General features: G+C 39.3%; 1 protein-coding gene across 3 annotated transcripts in view; it reads left to right on the top strand.

Moving 5' to 3' along the window:
• Positions 1 to 3,510: 3,510 nt before the first annotated feature.
• The window catches only part of TENM1 (teneurin transmembrane protein 1), a gene marked incomplete at both ends in the record, with an annotated part of 571,653 nt that continues 562,863 nt past the window's right edge, over positions 3,511 to 12,300 (top strand). For all 3 annotated transcript variants that reach the window (XM_082681806.1, XM_082681807.1, XM_082681805.1), the window contains one exon: positions 3,511 to 3,727. In XM_082681806.1, coding sequence (XP_082537932.1) covers positions 3,511 to 3,727 — 217 coding nt within the window. The remainder of the gene's footprint in view (positions 3,728 to 12,300) is intronic.

The raw sequence follows: 12,300 nt of genomic DNA, 5'->3' as shown, positions 1-12,300 counted from the left end.
AGAATGGCTATAGGAATCTCTCTTCTCATCTCACTTTCATGTTGCAAGTACACATACTGAGGGAAAGAAGAATGTCTAGATTTTCATACATAAAAATACAGGTGATTTTAACATGATAAATCATAGTAACCAAAACACAACGTTAGGCATTAGAAGTGAGATGTTTTTCATTTTTAAATTTAACTTGTTAGGTTCGAGTGGTATAAATTTATAACCAGCTGAGGCTTAAGAGGGAGCATTATTTTGGCCATACCTCTGCTATGTTAAACCCAAGCAGAGTGAACCAAAGATTTTACTGAAAGAGCAAGTGAGAGATCGGAAGTGTGCTTTAGAAAATAAAATAATATCTATTTATCTCCTTATTATAACATTTTATCGAGCATGTTATTGGTTTTTTTAATTATAAGGTCCTTGATTGATATTTTTGCATTATCAATGACCTTATGTGGAAAATAGCTCTCCAGCCCTGCTCAGTAAACTTTCAGTCTTTAATGAACAAAGAACTGTATGTGTTGGTTAAAATGAAGTGGCGTGAATTTTATTGATGCCTCCTTTTCTGGGTGAAAGTCCAATCTTCAGCTGCAACAATGCATCTCGGGAAGTCTGCTATTGGTACATTTCTCACTTTGCACTGTTTGTAGCTAAGTCAAGGTCTAAAATCCAGGCAACTGTTTACTTTCTGAAGAATATGCTATGGGAACCTAAGAAGAGAGAGATTAAAATTGGCTTTAGATGCTCAATGGAATTTCAGTGGTTGTGGTGATGGTGTTGGTGATGAACAAATAAGCAGTCCTTTCCCAATATCTTCATCTTTGGTGCTCAAACATTACTTTGTCTTTTTTTTGAGTCATTTCATTATGCTTTGTAGTAGAGTTGTTTATTTATCACTTATATTACATAACAACTGTGAGTTCCTTGGGGGCAGAGACTATGGCCTATTCATTTCTATATTCTGCCTGGCCCCTCTTGTGAGTCTTGGCAATGGTTTATTCATTTCACTTAACAGGTATTGAGCAAAGGTCTACTATATGCAAGGCACTGTGCTCATTTTGGGGATATAGGAATGAATAGAACAGATAAAAATATCTACCTTCATAGAGGTTGCATTTCAGAGGGGAGAGACAGGTGGCAGACAATAAACAAAATATACAGTATATCATTTAGTGACAAGTGCTATGAAAGACAGGAAGGAGGATGAGAAATGACACTTTTCAGTGGTTTACAATGAGAGGTTGCAAAGGCCCTGAGGTGGAATCGTGCCTGGTATTTTTGGAAACAGCAAGAAGGATAGTACATCTAGAGTGCATGAGATGGGGGAAATATCAGAGGATGAGTTTGGAGACGTTAGGGGAGGGAGAGGTGGACACTGTAGGGGTCCACCTAGGTCATTGTAAGGATTTCAGCTTTTATTTTAAAGGAAATAGGGTGCCATTGCTACTTTTGAGCCAAGAAGAGACATGCTATGACTTAGATTTAAAAGCTTCATTCTGGCTGGAGTGTGGGGAACTTGCTATAAGGGACTGATGGTGTAGCAGCGGATCAATTAGGAGGCTATTGCAATAATCCTGGTGTGGTAGTAGGGAAGTGGAGACACGTTGTTGGATTCTGGATATATTTCAAAGGTAACACCTACAGGATGAACTGATGGATTGCATGTGGGATGTGAAAGACAGGAATCAAGGATGACTTCAAGTAGTGTGGCCTCAGCAAACAGAAGAATGAAGTTGCCATTTACCAAGGTGGAGAAGACTATGAAAGGAGCAGTTTTGGGAAGGGAAGCAGTTTTGAACATAGTAAGTTTGAGATACCTTTTAGATATCCAAGTAGAGACATTGAGTAAGCAGTTGGATATTCAAGTCTATGGCTCAGGGGAGGGACCTATGCTGGAGCTACAGATTGGGGGACTGTGAGTGTATAGTCAGTATGTGAAGCCGTCAGATGGTATGAGCTTAGATTATTATTGAATCATCAGTATATATTCATTTATAATATTTTATCTGCTTTCTCTCCAAGGATGCTCAACTCTGCTGTCAATTCAACCAAGCTAGGTGTCTCCGTGGGCCACTTAATGGAATTTGTAGATTCAGGAGTTAAATAGTTTTTACTATGTATGTGCCTAGAGTAGTGCTAAGTGGTATGGGGGACATAAAGAGGAATAAGACTCAGAGTCTGCCTTCAAGGACCTGGTTAGGGAACTAAGGCTTCAACTGGTGAAACGTTGCTCATACTATGAAGCATTATGTACCATTGAATGCATATCAGTCAATTGATAAGCTTTATTGAGTGATTTCAGTGTTCTTTTTGCTGTACATGCAATAGAAATTCCAAAAAGTGAGATACTGTACATGATAAAGGAGCCACTACCTAGATGCCTGAAGATTTCTTTGACAATGCATATGGTGAAGAGCTGAAGAAAAATAAGGGAGTCATTTTCACTGCAAAATAAAATCATGGCATTATTTGGTTTCAAGCTAGGTTTCTTTAACATTGTATGAAAGGACCAAGTTGCAGAGTTACAACAGTGGATGAAAATGAGAATGAAAATAAGAACGTTTTGACAGGACTTTAAACTTTTCAGAAGACTTTGACAGCTCAGGTGGCATTTGATCTTCTCTGACCACTCTGTGCTAAGTAAGGTGGATAATGCCTCTATGGGTCTTAAGAGCCTTAGTGGCTCCTAGCTCAGCATTCTGTGGGGAAGGGGGGTTCTTTCAGTGATTTATCATGAAGTGTTAGATCTCTATTTCTAAACCCAATTTAGATCCTGCTGTTCCTACACCAGTATACTCACCAGAAGTGTTGTTTATATCCTCTCGGTACTATGAAGAACAAAAATTTACCACCACCTAACTCATTAAAAATGCTCTGCAAGCCTGAGGCGCAGAAGCCACTGTATGAACACATAGAGCTCAGTCCCCCTTAAGGACACTTTATTTCATGAGCCTCTCTAACTCAGAATCATTCTCTTCCTCAGAGCCCCTTTCTTAAATGCAGTATTAAACCAGAGGCAAGTATGTGTTTTTTTCTGAATGTAGTTCTCTTACCAGTTTTCATTTCAGATGTAGGATGTGCTGGGTTAATATTTGTACTTCTGGCCACTTTCAAATCTTATAATGTTTTTTTAATCTGACCACAGACTTTAACATTAAACACATGCACACACCATAGAAAAACGCTGTCCTTTATTTGCCTTCCAATACAAATATTTTTGAAGACTCTCTTTCACCTTGAGTATTTTCTAATACTGCTACCTCCAGCTTAATCCTAACTGCTTGACAAGGTATGCGTGTAACACAGTGTTGTTATTGCCTCCGGCTAGCTTCATGTCATCTTGTTTGTCTTTTGCTCCCCTCCTTTGACAGTATTACCAGGACCAATTGTGAATCGGCCAGATGCATTTTCTCGCAAAAGGACAAATCTAAGATGGCTTGTGTTTTTCCCTCTTTCTTTCAGGACTGCTTACATTAAAGGAGTTCCTTTTTTCATGAAACTGAGCTTGCTTAATCAGAGATGGAGCAAACAGACTGCAAACCCTATCAGCCTCTGTCAAAAGTCAAGCATGAAATGGACCTAGCTTACACTAGTTCTTCCGATGAGAGTGAAGATGGAAGAAAACCAAGACAGTCATACAACTCCAGAGAAACTCTGCATGAGTATAACCAAGAGCTGAGGATGAATTACAATAGCCAGAGTAGGAAGAGGAAAGAAGTAGAGAAATCTACTCAAGGTATGTTTTTATTGGATTTTTATAGCTAATATTATTTCTCATTAGGGAATGCTTGTATGCATAAACATAAGTTTCAAAAACAAATTTGCTGATGTTAACTGGTTAATAATTTGCGCTACTTACATAATGCTTAGTGAATCTGTTTCATATGCCAATCCAGCTGAGGTTGTCGGATTGTGCATGAATTTGGATGCAACAATCCTTTTATCAGAGCATTCAAAATCTGTCTAATCCTACAAATAGCCATTTACAGACTGAAGGATAAATAATTTATAGTAAGATGAAAAGTAAACAGCTAAGTGCTTTTCAAGCCATTGCCTATATGGGACAAAAGTCTCAAATAAATATTTGCCATCTAAAAGAGATTTAAAAAGGTTAGTGGGGACTACCAAGCAAAGGTCCAGAAAGTTTGTCCACAGAATGCTGAAACCTTGTGCAACACAGTCCTAAGGGAAGGTAAGAATTGGTTGGAACCCTTCCTACCACAGCCGTAATGTGGGGCATATCCTTTGGACAGCCTTGGTTTTTCAATTATGGATTGACAAGACAGTTTCTAATAAATAGAAAACAGATAGAAATATTATTTCCTTATTTCTTTTCAATTGATAGATACGTGGTATTAGACTATTTTAACTACACAGGAAAAAAAAAAGATACTGACATTGGCACAGGTTACTTTTTTTAAAAAGAATAAGTCTGTGTTGAGATTTAAAAAAAAAATAATTTTATTATCTAGATCAGTGGTTCTCAAAGCATGGACCTTGGACCAGCAGGAACAGCATCACCCACAGACTTGTTAGAAAGGCAAATTCTCTGGGATCACCAAAGATCATGTAAAGTGTGGTTATTACAAATGAAAATTGCTGTATTCTAATTAGTATTGGAACCTTATGTTAGAAAAACTTTAAATGGAGCCAAAGATTTAAGATATTCATACCAACATTTAGATATGCACTAAATGTTTATATTAACTATGTTACTCATTTTTTAGCTCTTAACATACTTGCTAAAGGTCTTATATCTGTCTTTTCAAGTAATTCATTTTAATCTTCCCTATTTATTCAGCTAAAGACTGAAACTTTGTTATGAGTAATTTTATTCTTCTGCGTAACTGGAAATTGGAAAATGTCTTATGGGAATTTTTGGGGGGGTGTTCTATTATACTTTAAGAAATGTGTAGTTACCATTAAAATATTTTTCTATTAAGTTTGTCTTTACAGAATATGAACTTACAATTGTGACTTGTGGCTTATGGAATTGGAGTGTAGAGTGCCTGACCTAATAATGTTGTGAATTTAAATAAGAATGTATTTCTGGTGACAGTTTGTTCTAAAAGTATAAGCAATTTTATATTAAGTCAATATAAAGAACTAGCCAGCCTCGGATTTTGTCTCTCTGCATTGTGATCAAAATGAATTCTGAGACAAGAGAAGTTTGTCTTTAAAGATGTCACCCTAATTTCATTTTAATAACCTATTATTATTCAATAAGTTTATTTTTTAACATCTTTATTGGAGTATAATTGCTTTACAATGTTGTGTTAGTTGCTGCGGTATAACACGGTGAATCAGCTATATGTATACATATATCCCCATTTCTCCTCCCTCTTGTGTCTCCCTCCCACCCTCCCCATCCCACCCGTCTAGGTGGACACAAAGCACCGAGCTGATCTCCCTGTGCTATGCAGCTGCTTCCCACTAGCTATCTATTTTACATTTGGTAGTGTATACATGTCCATGCCACATTCTCACTTTGTCCCAGCTTATCCTTCCCCATCCCCGTGTCCTCAACTCCATTCTCTACATCTCCATCTTCATTCCTGTCCTGCCCCTAGGTTCTTCAGAACCATTTTTTTTCTTTTAGATCCATATATATGTGTTAGCATATGGTATTTGTTTTTCTCTCTCTGACGTACTTCACTCTGAATGACAGACTCTAGGTCCATCCATCTCACTACAGATAACTCAATTTCGTTTCTTTTTATGGCTGAGTAATATTCCATTGTATATATGTGCCACATCTTCTTTATCCATTCATCTGTCGATGGACACTTAGGTTGCTTCCACGACCTGGCTACTGTAAATAAGGCTGCAATGAACATTGTGATACATGACTCTTTTTGAATTATGGTTTTCTCAGGGTATATGCCCAGTAGTGGGATTGCTGGGTCATATGGTAGTTCTATTTTTAGATTTTTAAGGAACCTCCACACTGTTCTCCATAGTAGCTGTATCAATTTACATTCCCACCAATAGTGCAAGAGCGTACCCTTTTCTCCACACCCCGACCAGCATTTATTGTTTGTACACTTTTTGATGACGGCCGTTCTGACCGGTGTGAGGTGATGCCTCATTGTACTTTTGATTTGCGTTTCTCTAATGATTAATGATGTTGAGCATCCGTTCATGTGTCTGTTGGGGATCTGTATATCTTCTTTGGAGAAATGCGTATTTAGGTCTTTTGCCCATTTTTGGATTGGGTTGTTTGTTTTTTTGATACTGAGCTGCATGAGCTGTTTGTAAATTTTGGAGGTTAATCCTTTGTCAGTTGCTTCATTTGCAAATATTTTCTCCCATTCTGAAGGTTGTGTTTTTATCTTGTTTATGGTTTCCTTTGCAGTGTAAAAGCTTTTAAGTTTCATTAGGTCCCATTTGTTTATTTTTGTTTTTATTTCCATTTCTCTAGGAGGTGGGTCAAAAAGGATCTTGCTGTGATTTATGTCATAGAGTGTTCTGCTTATGTTTTCCTCTAAGAGTTTTATATTGTCTGGCCTTCCATTTAGGTCTTTAATCCATTTTCAGTTTATTTTTGTGTATGGTGTTAGGGAGTGTTCTAATTTCATTCTTTTACATGTAGCTATCCAGTTTTTCCCAGCACCACATATTGAAGAGGCTGTCTTTTCTCCATTGTATAGTCTTGCCTCCTTTATCAAAGATAAGGTAACCATAAGTACATGGGTTTATCTCTGGGCTTTCTACCTTGTTCCATTGATCTATATTTCTGTTTTTGTGCCAGTACCATACTGTCTTGATTACTGGAGCTTTGTAGTATAGTCTGAAGTCAAGGAGCCTGATTCCTCCAGCTCCGTTTTTCTTTCTCAAGATTGCTTTGGCTATTTGGGGTCTTTGGTGCTTCCATACAAATTGTGAATTTTTTTTCTTCTGGTTCTGTGAAAAATGCCATTGGTAGTTTGATAGGGATTGCACTGAATCTGTAGATTGCTTTCGGTAGTATAGTCATTTTCACAATGTTGATTCTTCCAATCCAAGAACATGGTATATCTCTCCATCTGTTTGTATCATCTTTAATTTCTTTCATCAGTGTCTTATAGTTTTCTGCATACAGGTCTTTTGTCTCCTTAGGTAGGTTTATTCCTAGGTATTTTATTCTTTTTGTTGCAGTGGAAAATGGGAGTGTTTCCTTAATTTCATTTTCAGATTTTTCATCATTAGTGTATAGGAATGCAAGAAATTTCTGTGCATTAATTTTGTATCCTGTGACTTTACCAAATTCATTGATTAGCTCTAGTAGTTTTCTGGTGGCAGCTTTAGGATTCTCTATGTATAGTATCTTTCATCTGCAAACAGTGGCAGTTGTACTTCTTTTCTGATTTGGATTCCTTTTATTTCTTTTTCTTCTCTGGTTGCTGTGGCTAAAACTTCCAAAACTATGTTGAATAATTGTGGTGAGAGTGGGCAGGCAACCTTGTCTTGTTCCTGATCTTAGAGTAAATGGTTTCAGTTTTTCACCACTGAGAACGATATTGGCTGTGGGTTTGTCATATATGGCCTTTATTATGTTGAGGTGTGTTCCCTATATGCCTACTTTCTGGAGGGTTTTTATCATATTTGGGAGTTGAATTTTGTCAAAAGCTTTTTCTGCATCTATTGGGATTAGTATATGGTTTTTATTCTTCAGTTTGTTAATATGGTATATCACTTTGATTGATTTGCATATATTGAAGAATCCTTGCATTCCTGGGATAAACCGCACTTGATCATGGTGTATGATCCTTTTAATGTGCTGTTGGATTCTGTTTGCTAGCATCTTGTTGAAGTTTTTTTTTTTTTTTTTTTTTGCGGTATGTGGGCCTCTCACTGTTGTGCCCTCTCCCGTTGTGGAGCACAGGCTCCTTGTTGAGGATTTTTGCATCTATGTTCATCAGTGATATTTGCCTCTAGTTTTCCTTTTTGGTGACATCTTTGTCTGGTTTTGGTATCATGGTGTTGGTGGCCTCGTAGAATGAGTTTGGGAGTATTCCTCCCTCTGCTATATTTTGGAAGAGTTTGAGAAGGATAGGTATTAGCTCCTTTCTCAATGTTTGATAGAATTCGCCTGTGAATCCATCTGGTCCTGGGCTTTTGTTTGTTGGAAGATATTTAATCACAGTTTCAATTTCAGTGCTTGTGATTGGTCTGTTTATATTTTCTATTTCTTCTTGGTCCAGTCTTGGAAGGCTGTACTTTTCTAAGAATTTGTCCATTTCTTCCAGGTTGTCCATTATATTGGCATATAGTTACTTGTACTAATCCCTCATGATCCTTTTTATTTCTGCAGTGTCAGTTGTTACTTCTCTTTTTTCATTTCTAATTCTATTGATTTGAGTCTTCTCCCTTTTTTTCTTGATGAGTCTGGCTAGTGGTTTATCGTATTCTCAAAGAAACAGCTTTTAGTTTTTTTGATCTTTGCTGTTGTTTCCTTCATTTCTTTTTCATTTATTTCTGATCGGATCTTTATGATTTATTTCCTTCTGTGAACTTTGGGGTTTTTTTGTTCTTCTTTCTCTAATTGCTTTAGGTGCAAACTTAGGTTGTTCATTTGAGATGTTTCCTGTTTCTTAAGGTAGAATTGTATTGTGATAAAGTTCCCTCTTAGAAGTGCTATTGCTGCATCCCATAGGTTTTGGGTGATCGTGTTTTCACTGTCATTTGTTTCTAGGTATTTTTTGATTTCCTCTTTGATTTCTTCAGTGATCTTTTGGTTATTTAGTAGCATACTGTTTAGCCTCCATGTGTTTTTATTTTTTCCAGTTTTTTTCCTGTAATTGACATCTAGTCTCATGACCTTGTGGTTGGAAAAGATACTTGATATGGTTTCGATGTTTTTAAATTCACCAAAGCTTGATTTGTGACCCAAGATATGATCTATCCTGGAGAATGTTCCATGAGCACTTGAGAAGAAAGTGTATTCTGTTGTTGTGGATGGAATGTCCTATAAATCTCAATTACGTCCATTTTGTTTAATGTATCATTTAAAGCTTGTGTTTCCTTATTTATTTTCATTTTGGATGATGTGTCCATTGGTGAAAGTGGAGTGTGAAATCCCCTACTATGATTGTGTTACTATCGATTTCCCCTTTTATGGCTGTTAGTATTTGCCTTATGTATTGAGGTGCTCCTGTGTTGGGTGCATAAATATTTACAGTTGTTATATCTTCTTCTTGGATTGATACCTTGATCATTATGTAGTGTCCTTCTTTGTCTCTTGTAATAGTCTTTATTTTAAAGTCTCTTTTGTCTGATATGAGAATTGCTACTCCAGCTTTCTTTTGATTTCCATTTGCATGGAATATCTTTTTCCATCCCCTCACTTTCAGTCGGTATGTGTCCCTAGGTCTGAAGTGAGTCTCTTATAGACAGCATATATATGGGTGTTGTTTCTGTATCCATTCAGCCAGTTTATGTCTTTTGGTTGGAGCATTTAATCCATTTACGTTTAAGGTAGTTATCGACATGTATGTTCCTATTACCATTGTCTTAATTGTTTTGGTTTTGTTATTGTAGGTCTTTTCCTTCTCTTGTGTTTCCTGCCTAGAGAAGTTTGTTTAGCATTTGCTATAAAGGTGGTTTGGTGGTGCTGAACTCTCTTAGTTTTTGCTTGTCTGTAAAGGTTTTAATTTCTCTGTCAAATCTGAATGAGATCCTTGATGGGTAGAGTAATCTTAGTTGTAGGTTTTTCCCTTTCATCACTTTAAATATATCCTGCCACTCCCTTCTGGCTTGCAGAGTTTCTGCTGAAAGATCAGCTCTTAACCCTATGGGGATTCCCTTGTATGTCATTTGTTGTTTTTTCCTTGCTGCTTTCAATTTTTTTTTTTGTATTTAATTTTTGATAGTTTGATTAATATTTGTCTTGGCATGTTTCTCCTTGGATTTATCCTATTTGGGACTCTCTGCACTTCCTGGACTTGATTGACTATTTCCTTTCCCATATTAGGGAAGTTTTCAACTATAATCTCCTCAAATATTTTCTCAGTCCCTTTCTTTTTCTCTTCTTCTTCTGGAACCCCTATGATTCGAATGTTGGTGCGTTTAATGTTGTCCCAGAGGTCTCTGAGACTGTCCTCAGTTCCTTTCATTCTTTTTTCTTTATTCTGCTCTGCAGTAGTTATTTCCACTATTTTATCTTCCAAGTCACTTATCCGTTCTTCTGCCTCAGTTATTCTGCTATTGATCCCTTCTAGAGAGTTTTTATTTTCATTTATTGTGTTGTTCATCATTGTTTGTTTGCTCTTTAGTTCTTCTAGGTCCTTGTTAAACGTTTCTTATATTTTCTCAATTCTATTTCCAAGATTTTGGATCATCTTTACTATTATTATTCCGAATTCTTTTTCAGGTAGAGTGCCTATTTCCTCTTCATTTGTTAGGTCTGGTGCGTTTTTACCTTCTTCATCTACTGTGTGTTTCTGTGTCTTTTCATTTTGCTTGTCTTACTGTGTTTGGGGTCTCCTTTTCGCAGGCTGCAGGTTCGTAGTTCCCGTTGTTTTTGGTGTCTGTCCCCAGCGGCTAAAGTTGGTTCAGTCGGTTGTGTAGGTTTCCTGGTGGAGGGGACTAGTGCCTGTGTTCTGGTGTATGAGGCTGGATCTTGTCTTTCTGGTGGGCAGGACCATGTCCGGTGGTGTGTTTTGGGGTGTCTGTGACCTTAGTATGATTTTAGGCAGCCTCTCTGCTAATGGGTGGGGTTGTGTTCCTGTCTTGCTAGTTGTTTGGCATAGGGTGTCCAGCACTGGCTCTTGTTGGTCGCTAAGTGGAGCTGGGTCTTAATGTTGAGACAAAGATCTCTGGGAGAGCTCTCGCTGCTTGATATTACATGAGGCCAGGAGGTCTCTCGTGGTCCATTGTCCTGAAATCAGCTCTCCCACCTCAGAGTCTCAGGCCTGGCTGGAGCACCAAGACCCTGTCAGCCACATGGCTCAGAAGAAAAGGAAGAAAAAAAAAAAGAAAGAAAAATAAGTAAAATAAAATAATTAAAATTTTAAAAATTATTAAAATTTCAAAAAAGTTTAAAAAGTGATAAAAAAGGGAAGAGAGCAACCAAACGAATAATCAAATCCACCAATGATAACAAGCGCTAAAAACTATACTAAGATAGACAAAAAAATCAGAAACTAGTCAGTTGGATACAGCTAACCCCAAGTCTACAGTTGCTCCAAAAATCCACCACCTCAATTTTGGGATGATTTGTTGTCTATTCAGGTATTCCACAGATACAGGGTACCTCAAGTTGATTGTGGGGATTTAATCCGCTGCTCCTGAGGCTGCTGGGAGAGATTTCCCTTTCTCTTCTTTGTTCGCACAGCTCCTGGGATTCAGCTTTGGATTTGGACCCGCCTCTGCGTGTAGGTCACCCTCTGGGGTCTGTTCTTCGCCCAGCCAGGAGGGGGTTAAAGGAGCGGCTGATTCGGGGGCTCTGGCTCACTCAGACCGGGGGAGGGAGGGGTATGGAATGCGTGGCGAGCCTGCGGCGGCAGAGGCCAGTGTGACTTTGCAATAGCCTGAGGCACGCCGTGTGTTCTCCCGGGGAAGTTGTCCCCGGATCCTGGGACCCTGGCAGTGGCGGGCTGCACAGGCTCCCGGGAGGGGAGGTGTGGAGAGTGACCTGTGCTCGCACACAGGCTTCTTGGTGGCGGCAGCAGCAGCCTTAGCGTCTCATGCCCGTCTCTTGGGTCTGCGCTGATAGCCGCGGCTTGCGTCCGTCTCTGGAGCTCCTTTAAGCGGCGCTCTTAATCCCCTCTCCTCGCGCACCAGGAAACAAAGAGGCAAGAGAAAGTCTCTTGTCTCTTCGGCAGCTCCAGACTTTTTCCCGGACTCCCTCCCGGCTAGCCGTGGCGCACTAACCCCCTGGAGACTGTGTTCACGCAGGCAACCCCAGTCCTCTCCCGGCATCTGACCGAAGCCCGAGCCTGAACTCCCAGCCCCGCCCACGCCAGCGGGTGAGCAGACAAGCCTCTCGGGCTGGTGAGTGCCGGTCGGCCCTGATCCTCTGTGCGGGAATCTCTCCGCTTTGCCCTCCGCTCCCCTGTTGCTGCGCTCTCCTCCGTGGCTCCGAAGCTTCCCCCCTCCGCCACCCACAGTCTCCGCCCGCGAACGGGCTTCCTAGTGTGTGGAAATCTTTCCTCCTTCACAGCTCCCTCCCACTGGTGCGGGTCCCATCCCTATTCTTTTGTCTCTGATTTTTCTTTTTTCTTTTGCCCTACCCAGGTACGTGGGGAGTTTCTTGCCTTTTGGGAGGTCTGCGGTCTTCTGCCAGCATTCAGTAGGTGTTCTGTAGGAGATGTTCCACATGTAGATGTA

The sequence above is a fragment of the Grampus griseus genome (genome assembly GCF_964374135.1).
Source record: "Grampus griseus genome assembly, chromosome: X".
Taxonomy (NCBI): Eukaryota; Metazoa; Chordata; class Mammalia; order Artiodactyla; family Delphinidae; genus Grampus; species Grampus griseus.
Note: the sequence above shows the minus strand (reverse complement) of the source record. Positions and strands in the feature narration are given on the sequence as shown.